Raw genomic sequence first — 12,655 nt, forward strand, 5'->3', positions numbered from 1 at the left:
TGCACCCCCCATGCTCCAGACACTGCTCCCAATACTACTGAGTGATCCAATAGAAACAATGGAGTTGGATCAGCTGATTTGCAGCAAAAGATTTTAAACTTGATGACGGTGGAGAAAACTGCACCACTTGCCCTTCCTTATCAATGGCTCTGGCTTTTCTGGCACTCCCACCTGCCAGACCCCAAAAGAGGTGAAGATTTATATAAAGTGGGTGGAGAATGGACAGATTGTGGGTGTCCAGGAGCAGTTTGTCCCTCATTTGAGATTTCACATGTTGGCAAGTGGGCACTGGGTCCCTGCGATTGATTGTGATGATGCCACACAGAGAAGTTGGGAAAGAGGGTACAGGAGGTAGATTTGCTAGGGAGTCGGGGGCAGAATGCCCAGTACATGGGCTGGATACTGTATTACATACTGGATACTGTATTACATACTGGATACTTTATTACATACTGGATACTCTATTACATAGTGGATACTGTATTGCATGGGCTGGATACTGTATTGCATGGGCTGGATACTGTATTTCATACTGGATACTGTATTACATAATGGATACTTTATTGCATGGGCTGGATACTGTATTTCATACTGGATACTGTATTACATACTGGATACTGTATTGCATGATCTGAATACTGTATTTCATACTGGATACTGTATTGCATGGGCTGAATACTGTATTACATACTGGATACTGTATTGCATGGGCCGGATACTGTATTACATACTGGATACTGTATTGCATGATCTGAATACTGTATTTCATACTGGATACTGTATTGCATGGGCTGAATACTGTATTACGTACTGGATACTGTATTTCATACTGGATACTGTATTTCATACTGGATACTGTATTGCATGAGCTGAATACTGTATTTCATACTGGATACTGTATTGCATGGGCTGAATACTGTATTTCATACTGGATACTGTATTGCATGGGCTGAATACTGTATTACGTACTGGATACTGTATTGCATGGGCCGGATACTGTATTTCATACTGGATACTGTATTACGTACTGTATATTATATAACAGACGCCGGATTCTGTATTTTGTTGGCTGGATACTGTATGTCAGGGGCTGAATTAGAGGCCTCACACGATCAATATCTGGCCAAAAATCAGCTAGATCTCTATCGAAGAGGCTTGATTTTTCAGATCGAGGACTTATTTGATAAAGGTTTCTAATTTTATTCCTAAGCAGAAGAACATCAGCCTCTTTCTTTCTCCTGACAACTTCCTTGACTACTTGCTGGTCAGACTGGTGGGAAACTGACCAGCAGGTGGCGCTGTTGTAACACAATTCATTCATATTAACAGCACATGTATCCCTTAATATCTTGGAATTAAATAAAAATAAATAATGAATGTACTTCATTGCAAAAGTGCTTAGAATCACACCTCATGAATTTTCCATTCACTTATTTTAAAGGTTTTACTTATCCTTTAATGGACTACCCCCCCATGTCTATGAGTACAGGTAGCACTGCGTGTGGCCCCTTACTTTGTTCATACAAAGGATACACACGTTACTTCATGTTTTATAAGTCCTGTGAGAGTGTAAATGAGTAGTGAGTGCATAGTGAGTGTGTGTGAATGAGTGTGAGTTGTTAGTGTGTGTCAGTAGTGACTGGTAGTAAGTAGTGAGCAGAGGCGGGCCAGGCCAGCCGGGTTACCTAGGCAACCCAACCGGCCAGCTCGCCCCTACTTCTCCTGTCTCATGTGCGGTGACGTCACACGCGTACACACATGCGCATTAACGGGGTGCGGTGATCCGCATGCACACAGACATCACAAGCTTATGCACTTGTGGGGCGAGGGGCCTCGCAGACGCGCAAATTAGGTTTGGTGAGCAGTAGAGTCTGGTCTAGGGGTAGGCAGAACAGGTAGCTGCCCAGCACCCCCAAATTGTTGTGCCCTAGGCAGCTGCCTCTTCTGCCTACCCCTAGTTCCGGCCCTGGTAGTGAGCATGTGTGTGTGTGAATGAGTGTGAGTAGTGATAGAGTAGTGTGTGTGTGAATGGCGAGTGTAGGAGTGTGTATGAATGAGTGTGAGTGGTGAGTGAGTGGCGAGTGTATGAATGAGTGTGAGTGAGAGTATCATCTCAGAGACTGCAATACCACAGTGAGGGTCCGGTTAAGAGAGAGAGTTGCAAATCATGTATATTTACCCAAGAACACAATGTGGCCTATTGAATGCAGCCTCACATGTAGCTACTGTGTATACAGATAGAGGGGTGACAAACTGGCAGTTAAGGGGTCAATTTCTTGGGGACACAGTAACTATAGAAAGAGTGATAATGATGTGAGTAGGATGCAGGGAGTTGGTATCTATACAGGTATTGATAGATAGAGAGGAGCACACTATGGGGTCTTTGTATGGGGGCACACTGTAGTGGTTTACAGGGAGTGGGGTATCTGATACATGGCCAGCACACTGGGGGGTCTTTGTAATAGGGATGACACAGAAGTCAGATACAGGGAGTGGGGTATCTAATAGATAAAGGGCAGCACACTTGGGGTCTCTGTATGGGGGGCAGACATTAGTGGGGGATCAGGTTGTACCAGACAGAGACAAGCTGTTGAAGTGACTGTTGAACACACATCAGACAGAGATTCATTACAGACATTGTCCAGCAGGGGGAGTTGTGCCCCTTCCCTTGTGCCAGTTGTGTGTGTGTTTGTGGTGTGACATCTGGAGGAGAAGGTGGTGGTGGTGGGATGGGGGGTGTAGGAGGAGGGGAGGGCTGACTGTACTGCAGGATTGCTCTGCTCCATACTCTCCTGTCCTGTCGCCCTGAGAAGGTTGGAGCTGTCTCTGCCCTTTGGCTTTGTCTAGTTATGGCCGCGGTGGCACCATGGATGTGAAATCTGGCTACCAAAGCTTCTCAGGGAGCCTCCCAAGTTCCAATAGGATGAGTGGATATTGGTGCCCTTCACTGGCACAGAAACCCGTGCACGCCTTCTGTTTCCTCCTCCTATTCCTGCGTTGCCCATCCAGGAGCCATCAGAATGTCACTTCCAACCATACCCTGACCCTGGCCGTGGTCCTTCCTGAGAGCAACATTCGCTATGCCTGGTCATGGCCCCGTGTGGCCCCTGCTTTGCGCATGGCAGTGGACAGGGCACAGGAACTTCAGCTTTTGTCTGGGTACCAAGTGAAATGGGTTTTCCTCACCTCGGAACTGAACGGGGCCTGCTCGGAATATGTGGCTCCCCTCAATGCCGTGGATCTGAAACTTTACCACAACCCTGATGTTCTCTTTGGTCCAGGCTGTGTTTACCCTTCTGCCTCTGTTGCCCGTTTTGCCACCCACTGGCGCCTCCCCCTTATAACTGCTGGCGCCTTGGCCTTTGGTTTCAAGCAAGATGATGATCACTACAACACAACAGTACGGACAGGACCCACGGCCATAAAACTTGGGGAGTTTGTGTCCCACCTTCATGAGCATTTCAACTGGAGCTCCCGGGCTGCTCTGGTGTATCATGATGTAAAGATGGATGACCGGCCGCACTATTTCATCATAGAGGGGGTCTTCCTGGCTCTGGATAAGGAGTTCAACAACCTCACTGTCAGTTACCAAATGTACCCCGAGAATGAGGATATCGGCAGCGTCATCCAGTTCATCCAGAACAATGGTCGAGGTAAGTCTGAGCTTTATAGGATTTCCTAAGATGGAGGAGCTCCCGTCCCACAGCAGAGGTCATGTCGTTGGGTTGGTGTTTTCATAACATGTCTAAACATGCTGAGCTTGATGGCATTCTCTTTGGAGCCTGGTACTGGGTATTCCTCTGATCATCAGCTTCATAGTGTTTGTAGCTACTTTATACGGCACTGACTGATTTATTCAGTCGCTGTGGCACTGCCCATATTTGTCTGGTACCCTGTCTATTAGTGTTTGGTCGGCCCAGAAGATGGCAACTCACTGAGCTCTTACTCAGGCCTTCTGCTGAAACTGAGAGCACTGTATCCCCCAGTGCGTTTTGCCATCTCTCTTTTTGGTTTGATATAGTTGGTAATGTTGACATAAGTGGGTTAAGCAATCTTATTGCCCTGACACTATACTGGGAGAGTTTCCAGTTCTAGTAGTTACTAGGAGAGGTTTGACTAGGCAGTTCCACCTTATTGTTCTGATACTGATTCCTTAGGTCAATGACAAAGATTGGAACCACAAAATTGTCATCTGTCAGTGACATTGGCATCTCATTGCCCTGATTCCTTGGGCCATAGGGGAGTTTGGCATCTCATTGCTCCAATTCTGTAGGACATGGGTGAGTTTGGCATCTCATTGCTCTGGTTTTGTAGGATATGGGTGAGTTTGGCATCTCATTGCTCCAATTCTGTAGGACATGGGTGAGTTTGGCATCTCATTGCTCTGATTTTGTAGGATATGGGTGAGTTTGGCATCTCATTGCTCCAATTCTGTAGGACATGGGTGAGTTTGGCATCTCATTGCTCTGATTTTGTAGGATATGGGTGAGTTTGGCATCTCATTGCTCCAATTCTGTAGGACATGGGTGAGTTTGGCATCTCATTGCTCCAATTCTGTAGGATATGGGTGAGTTTGGCATCTCATTGCTCCAATTCTGTAGGACATGGGTGAGTTTGGCATCTCATTGCTCCAATTCTGTAGGACATGGGTGAGTTTGGCATCTCATTGCACCAATTCTGTAGGCCATGGGTGAGTTTGGCATCTCATTGCTCCAATTCTGTAGGACATGGGTGAGTTTGGCATCTCATTGCACCAATTCTGTAGGCCATTGGTGAGTTTGGCATCTCATTGCTTCAATTCTGTAGGACATGGGTGAGTTTGGCATCTTATTGCTCCAATTCTGTAGGACATGGGTGAGTTTGGCATCTCATTGCACCGATTCTGTAGGCCATGGGTGAGTTCAGCATCTCCTTGCTCCAATTCTGTATGACATGGGTGAGTTTGGCATCTAATTGCTCTGATTTTGTAGGATATGGGTGAGTTTGGCATCTCATTGTACCGATTCTGTAGGCCATGGGTGAGTATGGCATCTCATTCCTCCAATTCTGTAGGACATGGGTGAGTTTGGCATCTCATTTCACCAATTCTGTAGGACATGGGTGAGTTTGGCATCTCATTGCTCCAATTCTGTAGGACATGGGTGAGTTTGGCATCTCATTGCTCCAATTCTGTAGGACATTGGTGAGTTTGGCATCTCATTGCACCAATTCTGTAGGCCATGGGTGGGTTTGGCATCTCATTGCTCCAATTCTGTAGGACATGGGTGAGTTTGGCATCTCATTGCACCAATTCTGTAGGCCATTGGTGAGTTTGACATCTCATTGCTTCAATTCTGTAGGACATGGGTGAGTTTGGCATCTTATTGCTCCAATTCTGTAGGACATGGGTGAGTTTGGCATCTCATTGCACCGATTCTGTAGGCCATGGGTGAGTTTGGCATCTCCTTGCTCCAATTCTGTATGACATGGGTGAGTTTGGCATCTAATTGCTCTGATTTTGTAGGATATGGGTGAGTTTGGCATCTCATTGTACCGATTCTGTAGGCCATGGGTGAGTTTGGCATCTCATTCCTCCAATTCTGTAGGGCATGGTTGAGTTTGGCATCTCATTGCTCTGATTTTGTAGGATATGGGTGAGTTTGGCATCTCATTGCACCGATTCTGTAGGACATGGGTGAGTTTGGCATCTCATTGCTCTGATTTTTTAAAACAAAGGTTCACAACCTTTTTTAGCCCTGAGCCACATTCAGATGTCAAAAAAATTGGGAAGCAACACCAGCATCTAAAATGTTCCTGGTCGGTGCAAAATAAGGGCTGTGATTGGCCATTTGGCCATGTGGACTGGCTGCCTACAGGAGGGTCTGTTTGGAACTACACCTGGGTAAGTGAGGGTAAGTTTGTCATCTCATTGCTCTGATTCTGAAGGACATGAGTGAATTTGGTATATCTTTACCCTGATTCCTCAGGCCATAGATGAGTTTGGCATCTCATTGCCTTGATTCAGTATGGATGATTTTGGATTAGCTTCCTTCTGATATTTTTAGTTTTGTCAAAACGTCAACTCATTTAATTCTGGTGTGCTGGACTGGCCTACCACTATCCTGATTCTCTGGACCCTGGTTGTCTTTTACTGCTTGAGATGCCCTCTATGTTTCTTTGGTATATTGTTGTTTAGGGTATGTGGATTCTGTAGCTTTAAGTTCAGCTGGCATCTAAGTGTTAGCATTCTGTAGGCTCCAGGCAAATATGGAACCTCATTGTTCTCAAGGTTCTTGGTCAGTTCAAACATCATCTCATGGTTAGTATTCTCAAGGTTCTAGGTAAGATTAGTTGGTATTTCACTGTTACAATTCTGTAGACTCAAGTTGAGTTTAGATGGCATCTCATCATTGGGGTTATTTGGGCTCTAGAATAAGTCAGCTGGCATCTTATTGTTAGGATTCTCAAGGTTTCAGGAGAGTACAGCTGGCATCTCTGTTGGCATTTAGTGGGCATCAGGTAAGATCCAGGGCAGAACAGACTAATTTCAATGTGGGTATCAGTATTGTAACAGGGCAACCCTTTTGAAATAAAAAAATGACAAAAGTGGTATAAAGGTGATAACTTTATTGGCTAATTAGCTTAAAAAAGGAGCTAAAATGTTCTGAAAGCTTGTTATGATTATATTAGTTAGCCAATAAAGGGATCACCTTTATACCAGTTTTGTTATTTTTTATTTCGACAGGGTTGTCCTGTGACATTTTTACTGGCAAACACGGTAAAGCAACTGCAATTACTGTGTACTGTACAATGGGGGATAATGAACTGTATAGTAGTGCGAGTAGAATCAGACTCCCTGTATTGTACAGTAGGGGATCACACTCTGAATTGTACAGTTGGGTGGATCAGATTATATTGTGTGTGGAGGAGTTGATGAGAATCTGTGCTATTAAGTGGATCAGGCTATATTGTACATAGGGGAACCAGACTATATACACTAGAGTAGATAGGGGGAAGGGCATCAAACTTTGTAATATACAATGAGAGCAGAGCAGTGGGTATTTTATGGGATATTAGTCTGTATTGTGCAATGGGGATCAGGCTTCTTACTGTACAGTGGGAGGTAGAGGCTTCTTGTTGTGCAGAGTTTATGTGACTTTGGGTCTAAATTTTTCTTTCATTTTTTCTTCCCTTTTTGGAGTCTCCTTTGTGTCTCTCAGTCATATCTTATCTCCTGTACTTTCCCTCCCAGCCCTGTCTGTGTTTCCATAGCCCCCCCCCTGCTCTCATATGGGTCCCCCAGAGGCCAGACACATGGTCAGTAAATGGCTGAGCGCTGGCTGAACAGTTGCTGTTTATCGACTCTCTATGCGTTTGAGTGACAGCCCATCTGGTGCAGAGGAACAGCTCTTGTTATGGGCTGGGGACCATATCCGGTGGCAGTCTAACACAACATGCAATTGGTCTTCATTTCCCTGTTTGGATCTGATCCCATACGTCTCTATAGCTGTGGTTCTTTAGTAGCACAGTATGGTGGGGGCCCTGGCACTGAGCAGCCCAAAGCCCTAATGAGTGTTTGTAGGTTAAGTGTAAGCTTAGTGTGAGTAAGTTGTTAGTATGCCCAAAGGTAGGTGTCCATAGGTGAGTTGAAAATGCTGAACCTGGAACTAGAGCCCAAGAGAAGTTGTCATGTTCTGACCCTCTCAAGGGGTATCTGCAGGTTCATGATATTAGTATGTAGTGTATTATCATTTGGTGTATTGTGACCAGTGGAGCAGACATTCCTGGTTTCTTTCCTGATCTGCAGCCAAACAAAGATAATCTCAGGGAATGTTATTCCAGTAAATTGGTACCACTAGTCGCCCAGACTGGAAGCAGAAAGAGCAGAACATTATATGGGAGATCTGTCCTGGGCTGGGGGATGCTGGAGCCTGGTGTATGGGACTTTCCTGATGGACATCAATCTATATTGAACATTATGTTACAGCTCAGATGCTGGAAGGGCAGAATTGTTGGCTGGGCAGATAATTGGCCTTTGAGAATAGTAGAGAATAAGTGCCTGTAGCATTGGGGGCAGATTACCATCTGTCAGTCATTACTTATGGCAATGGAGGTGCAATAGTAGTGGTGGGAATACTTTGGGTGGTATTCTCTAGAATGCTTGTTATAAGTGGAAGTATTGGACTGTGGTCCCAGGGATATTGCTGGTGAAACTGATACTTGAGGCTTGAGTGGTGGGTGGAGGTGGTGGAACTGTTCCCTGGGCATGGTGGACAGCTGAGATGTTGGGCAGAGGTACTTATACCGTTAGTGGTGGGTGGAGGTGGTGGAACTGATAATGGGGCATGGTGGACAGCTGAGATGTTGAGCAGAGGTACTTGAATAGTTGGTGGAAGGAACATTTTCAGGTGCAAGAAGGACAGCTGAGTTGGTAGAACCGTAGCTGCACTGGTGCTGGAGGGTCAGTATTGGTGGCAGGGTAGGAGTGATATTGGCTAGTGATGTGGCACAAGACGGCCAGTGAGAGAGGGAGGTGTGAGGCTAGTGATTGTTGGTGAGGGGATGATTGTGCCAATGTGAGGAATGTAGTGTTTGTATGTTATGGTGAGGGCAGCGGTTTAACTGGAGGTGGGAATGGGAAGTAACAGGGGCTTGGGAGATACTTTATAAGGATCCAGAGAGTTGAGAGGTGGCAGAGACACAGGCATCATGGATTCTCAGCAGTACTTGCCTAATGGGCTTTATCTGTGTCAGATAAGGGGAGTCAGTGTAAGTGTCAGTGAGAAGACACAGCTCTGCTCTCTATTCCTGCACCCCTGTCCCATCACAGCAGCCTGCCGCAGCCTGTACTTCCCCAGTGTTTGTCACAGACACTGTCATTAGGCTTTGGACTCAGCACACATTATATGGGCTAATGGTATTAGTATCAGACTATTCCATATCAGTCTATTCAATATCAGTCTATTCAATAACAGACTATTCAATATCAGACTATTCAATATCAGTCTATTCAATATCAGACTATTCCATATCAGTCTATTCAATATCAGTCTATTCCATATCTATTCCAATAGTGGCACAACTTGCCATTCACCTTTAACTTCCCTGCCCCCCCATCACATTCTCTTACCCTGACACCATCTTGCCCCATTATTCGGTACCCCAATAAGAACCACTTCTCACTGCTAATAGTCCTGGATCTTACTGACCCCCCTCTAGTCCTCTAGTCTCTCTATTCTCTTGGCTGTCGTGACACTGGCCTGTTATTACCTCTCAAATCTGTCTCTTTCACTGTCTCCTACTATAAAGCATTATCTTCTGCTTTACCCCCCCCCCACCTCTCTCTCTCTCTCTCTGGGTCCAAATGTCTCTGTCCTGGGCCCCTTATTATTCTCTCTCTTTACTTTCTTCTTTGGTTTATTCAATTCATATGGTTCCCAATGCCCCTCTATGCTGATTATTATCTCTCCTCTCCTAATCTCAACCCAGAGATCTTAATTCCGGTCTCTTCCTGCTTATCTGCTGTCTCTGCTTGTCCCAACACTGCCCTAAATCAAATCTGTTTAAGACAAAAATGGTTCTCTTCCCCCCCATCCAACACCCACAAGTGTCTATCACAATTAACAATCCCACTATCAATTCCCCCTTCCCTGGCGCCACCTCGCCTTACTATACCCACTACCCAACAGTTACACCCCTGTACCATAATCCCGGTTGCTACAGAATGAGGGTCGCCACCTGGCCGGTAAAAATGATGCCAATGTTATTAATAGGAAAAAAACGGCACGAATATGGCTCAGGCCGTATGGAATTAGGGCATTAGAAATCCTGCTTTCAATTTTCTGGGGAAGGAGATTTTCTTTGCATGACTCACTTCCTGTTTCTTGGAGGAATCAGTGTTTGGTCTTAATGTGTAATAAGTTTTGTACAAGTCCAGCACCAGCCTCACATTACACTCACCTCCTTCACCATAAAGTGCCCTTTATCCCCTCCCTGACATACAGACCCGCCCCTTATTAACCCTATGGGATAGAGACCTGCCCCTTATTAACCCTGTAGCCAACATACAGTATGGAATAGAGACCCCGCCCCTTATTAACCCTATAGCCAACATACAATATGTGATAGATACCCCGCCCCTTATTAACCCTATAGCCAACATACAATATGGGATAGAGACCCCGCCCCTTATTAACCCTATAGCCAACATACAATATGGGATAGAGACCCCGCCCCTTATTAACCCTATAGCCGGCATACAGTATGGAATAGAGACCCCGCCCCTTATTAACCCTATAGCCAACATACAGTATGGGATAGAGACCCCGCCCCTTATTAACCCTATAGCCAACATACAGTATGGGATAGAGACTCCGCCCTTATTAACCCTATAGCCAACATACAGTATGGGATAGAGACCCCGCCCCTTATTAACCCTATAGCCAACATACAGTATGGGATAGAGACTCCGCCCTTATTAACCCTATAGCCAACATACAGTATGGGATAGAGACCCCCGTGCATTATTGTAGATATATAGACACCCTGCATTTAACATGTAAGAGCTCATTATGGGGAAATTGCACTTTACTCACAGGACATAAATCAGCCATATAGCAAGGACTATGGAATATTGGGGCGCATTTTCAAGGAGTAGAATATTTATTGTTCATTGCACTTTGCCCCTGGAGTCGACTGCAAGTTCCTGTGGTTGCAACTGTCTGGGTGTGACAATACACTTGGCAGCACTTTATACAGGAGAGGCGCAACATGGGTGGCACCTGGGCATCCTCTGGACTGTGAATCAATAAGATAATCTTTTACTCCTGGCATTCGGCATGACCTGACTAATGATCCATTGATCTGAATCCAGGAGAGGAGGCATCTCCGGACTGACCTCGGCTTCCGCCCCAGTGTGTGTGATTGTGATCACAGGCTGATCAGATCCAAGTTAATGGAGCAGAGACACTGAGCAGAACTGATTCTCTCACTCTGACAACAGCTGGAGCCATCGGCTCGTGTGCCCATAGACTCGTGTGCCCATAGACTCGTGTGCCCATAGACTCGTGTGCCCATAGACTCGTGTGCCCATAGACTCATGTGCCCATAGACTTGTGTGCCGTAGACTCGTGTGCCCATAGACTCGTGTGCCCATAGACTCATGTGCCCGTAGACTCGTGTGCCCATAGACTCGTGTGCCCATAGACTCATGTGCCCGTAGACTCGTGTGCCCATAGACTCGTGTGCCCATAGACTCATGTGCCCGTAGACTCGTGTGCCCATAGACTCGTGTGCCCGTAGACTCATGTGCTCGTAGACTCATGTGCCCGTAGACTTGTGTGCCTATAGACTTGTGTGCCCTGTAGACTAGTGTGCCCACAGACTCGTGTACCGTAGACTAGTGTGCCCATAGACTTGTGTGCCCGTAGCCTAACGAAAGAAAGGCAAAGCCAGGCCCTTGTGGTTCCCTTTGCAGATTTGCAGCCCCCAGGGCCTTTCTGTAACTGAACATAAACGTTCCCAACCCCCCCTGCAGCCACATCTGCTGTAAATTCTTCCCTTGGAGGGGGGAGCGCTGGGCCATTAAGGAAAATAAATAATGCAGGAGGTACTGGGTCACGTTACACTCAGGCTCCAGCTCAGGGGATCAGAGGATTTGGGAGGTTGGAATAGTTCTGTCCCTTGTGTAAGTGGGTTTAGAGCGCTGGGGGGCCCCTCCATTCCCTGACTTGGGACTTATGACAATAGCAGAGGATTTTGGGGATATTCACAAGTAACTCCGGGGCCTCCCTGTGTCTTGGGAATCAAACCTGAAACTTCTGTCCCCTCTGTTCCACCCTCCCCTAATGGCAAAAGATTTGAAGAGGGGCTAAACACAAGTTCTGAGGGGTCACCTGTGGCCCCAGAGTTGAGTTTCTGATGGTCAGTGAGCAGCAGTGATTGGCTCATTGTATCACTGAAACATGGGCCCCATCCACAGCCCCCACTCTAATGAATCAGATGACCAATGGGTTAATATTTGGGCCCCTCATAACTTAGTAGGACCTGTGATTCCTCATGGTGACCCTGCCCCCCAACTATATACAGAAGCTAAAAAATGACACCAGTTAATGAGCCACAAGTTTAGAGCAGCTGCTTGGAATTGTGGGAGGTGAGATCTGATCATATTTGGGGACCTACAGAGGCCAAACGTGTAATGGGGCGCTTTGAGAGAAGAACCCAGAACTAGGCTGGCTCCTTTTTTTGGGGGGGGGGAAGCTAGATGGATATTAGCATATGTAGAATGGGACCCAGTAGAGGACTGTCTTTTGTAGGTGAGGGGGGGTAGAAGGATGCTGGCATCTGTAGGATGGGGCCCCAGTAGAATTCTGGTTTCTATTGGGGGAATACGTAAATGGGGTGATTATAGCTTCTGTAAATGGGGGGGGGGTGACTCAAAAGGATACTGGCTAGGATGTAGGATCCAGTGGAAGAATTGCGTTTGTAGTAGATCAAGCCATAGGCAACTGGCAGGCAGCAGAGGTGGAACAAGCAGGATAGAAGCTTGTGTAGATGAGGAGGACTCAGGAGAAAACTAACTTTGGAAGGAGAGGAGGACCAGAAGACTGACTTGGGTTTGTATAGAAGAGAAGGACTCAGCAGAAGACTGGCTTGGGCTTGTATAGAGGAGAAGGAC

The 12,655-nt window shown here is 46.3% G+C and overlaps 1 protein-coding gene across 1 annotated transcript in view; it reads left to right on the plus strand.

Annotated features, from left to right (window-relative positions):
• Positions 1-2,802: 2,802 nt before the first annotated feature.
• The window catches only part of npr2.L (natriuretic peptide receptor 2 L homeolog), a 47,230-nt gene continuing 37,377 nt past the window's right edge, over positions 2,803-12,655 (plus strand). Inside the window, 1 exon segment of the mRNA NM_001090707.1 lies at positions 2,803-3,653. Within this exon segment, the coding sequence (NP_001084176.1) occupies positions 2,867-3,653 (787 nt within the window). The 5' untranslated portion in view covers positions 2,803-2,866.

This window comes from Xenopus laevis, chromosome 1L, assembly GCF_017654675.1.
Source record: "Xenopus laevis strain J_2021 chromosome 1L, Xenopus_laevis_v10.1, whole genome shotgun sequence".
Taxonomy (NCBI): Eukaryota; Metazoa; Chordata; class Amphibia; order Anura; family Pipidae; genus Xenopus; species Xenopus laevis.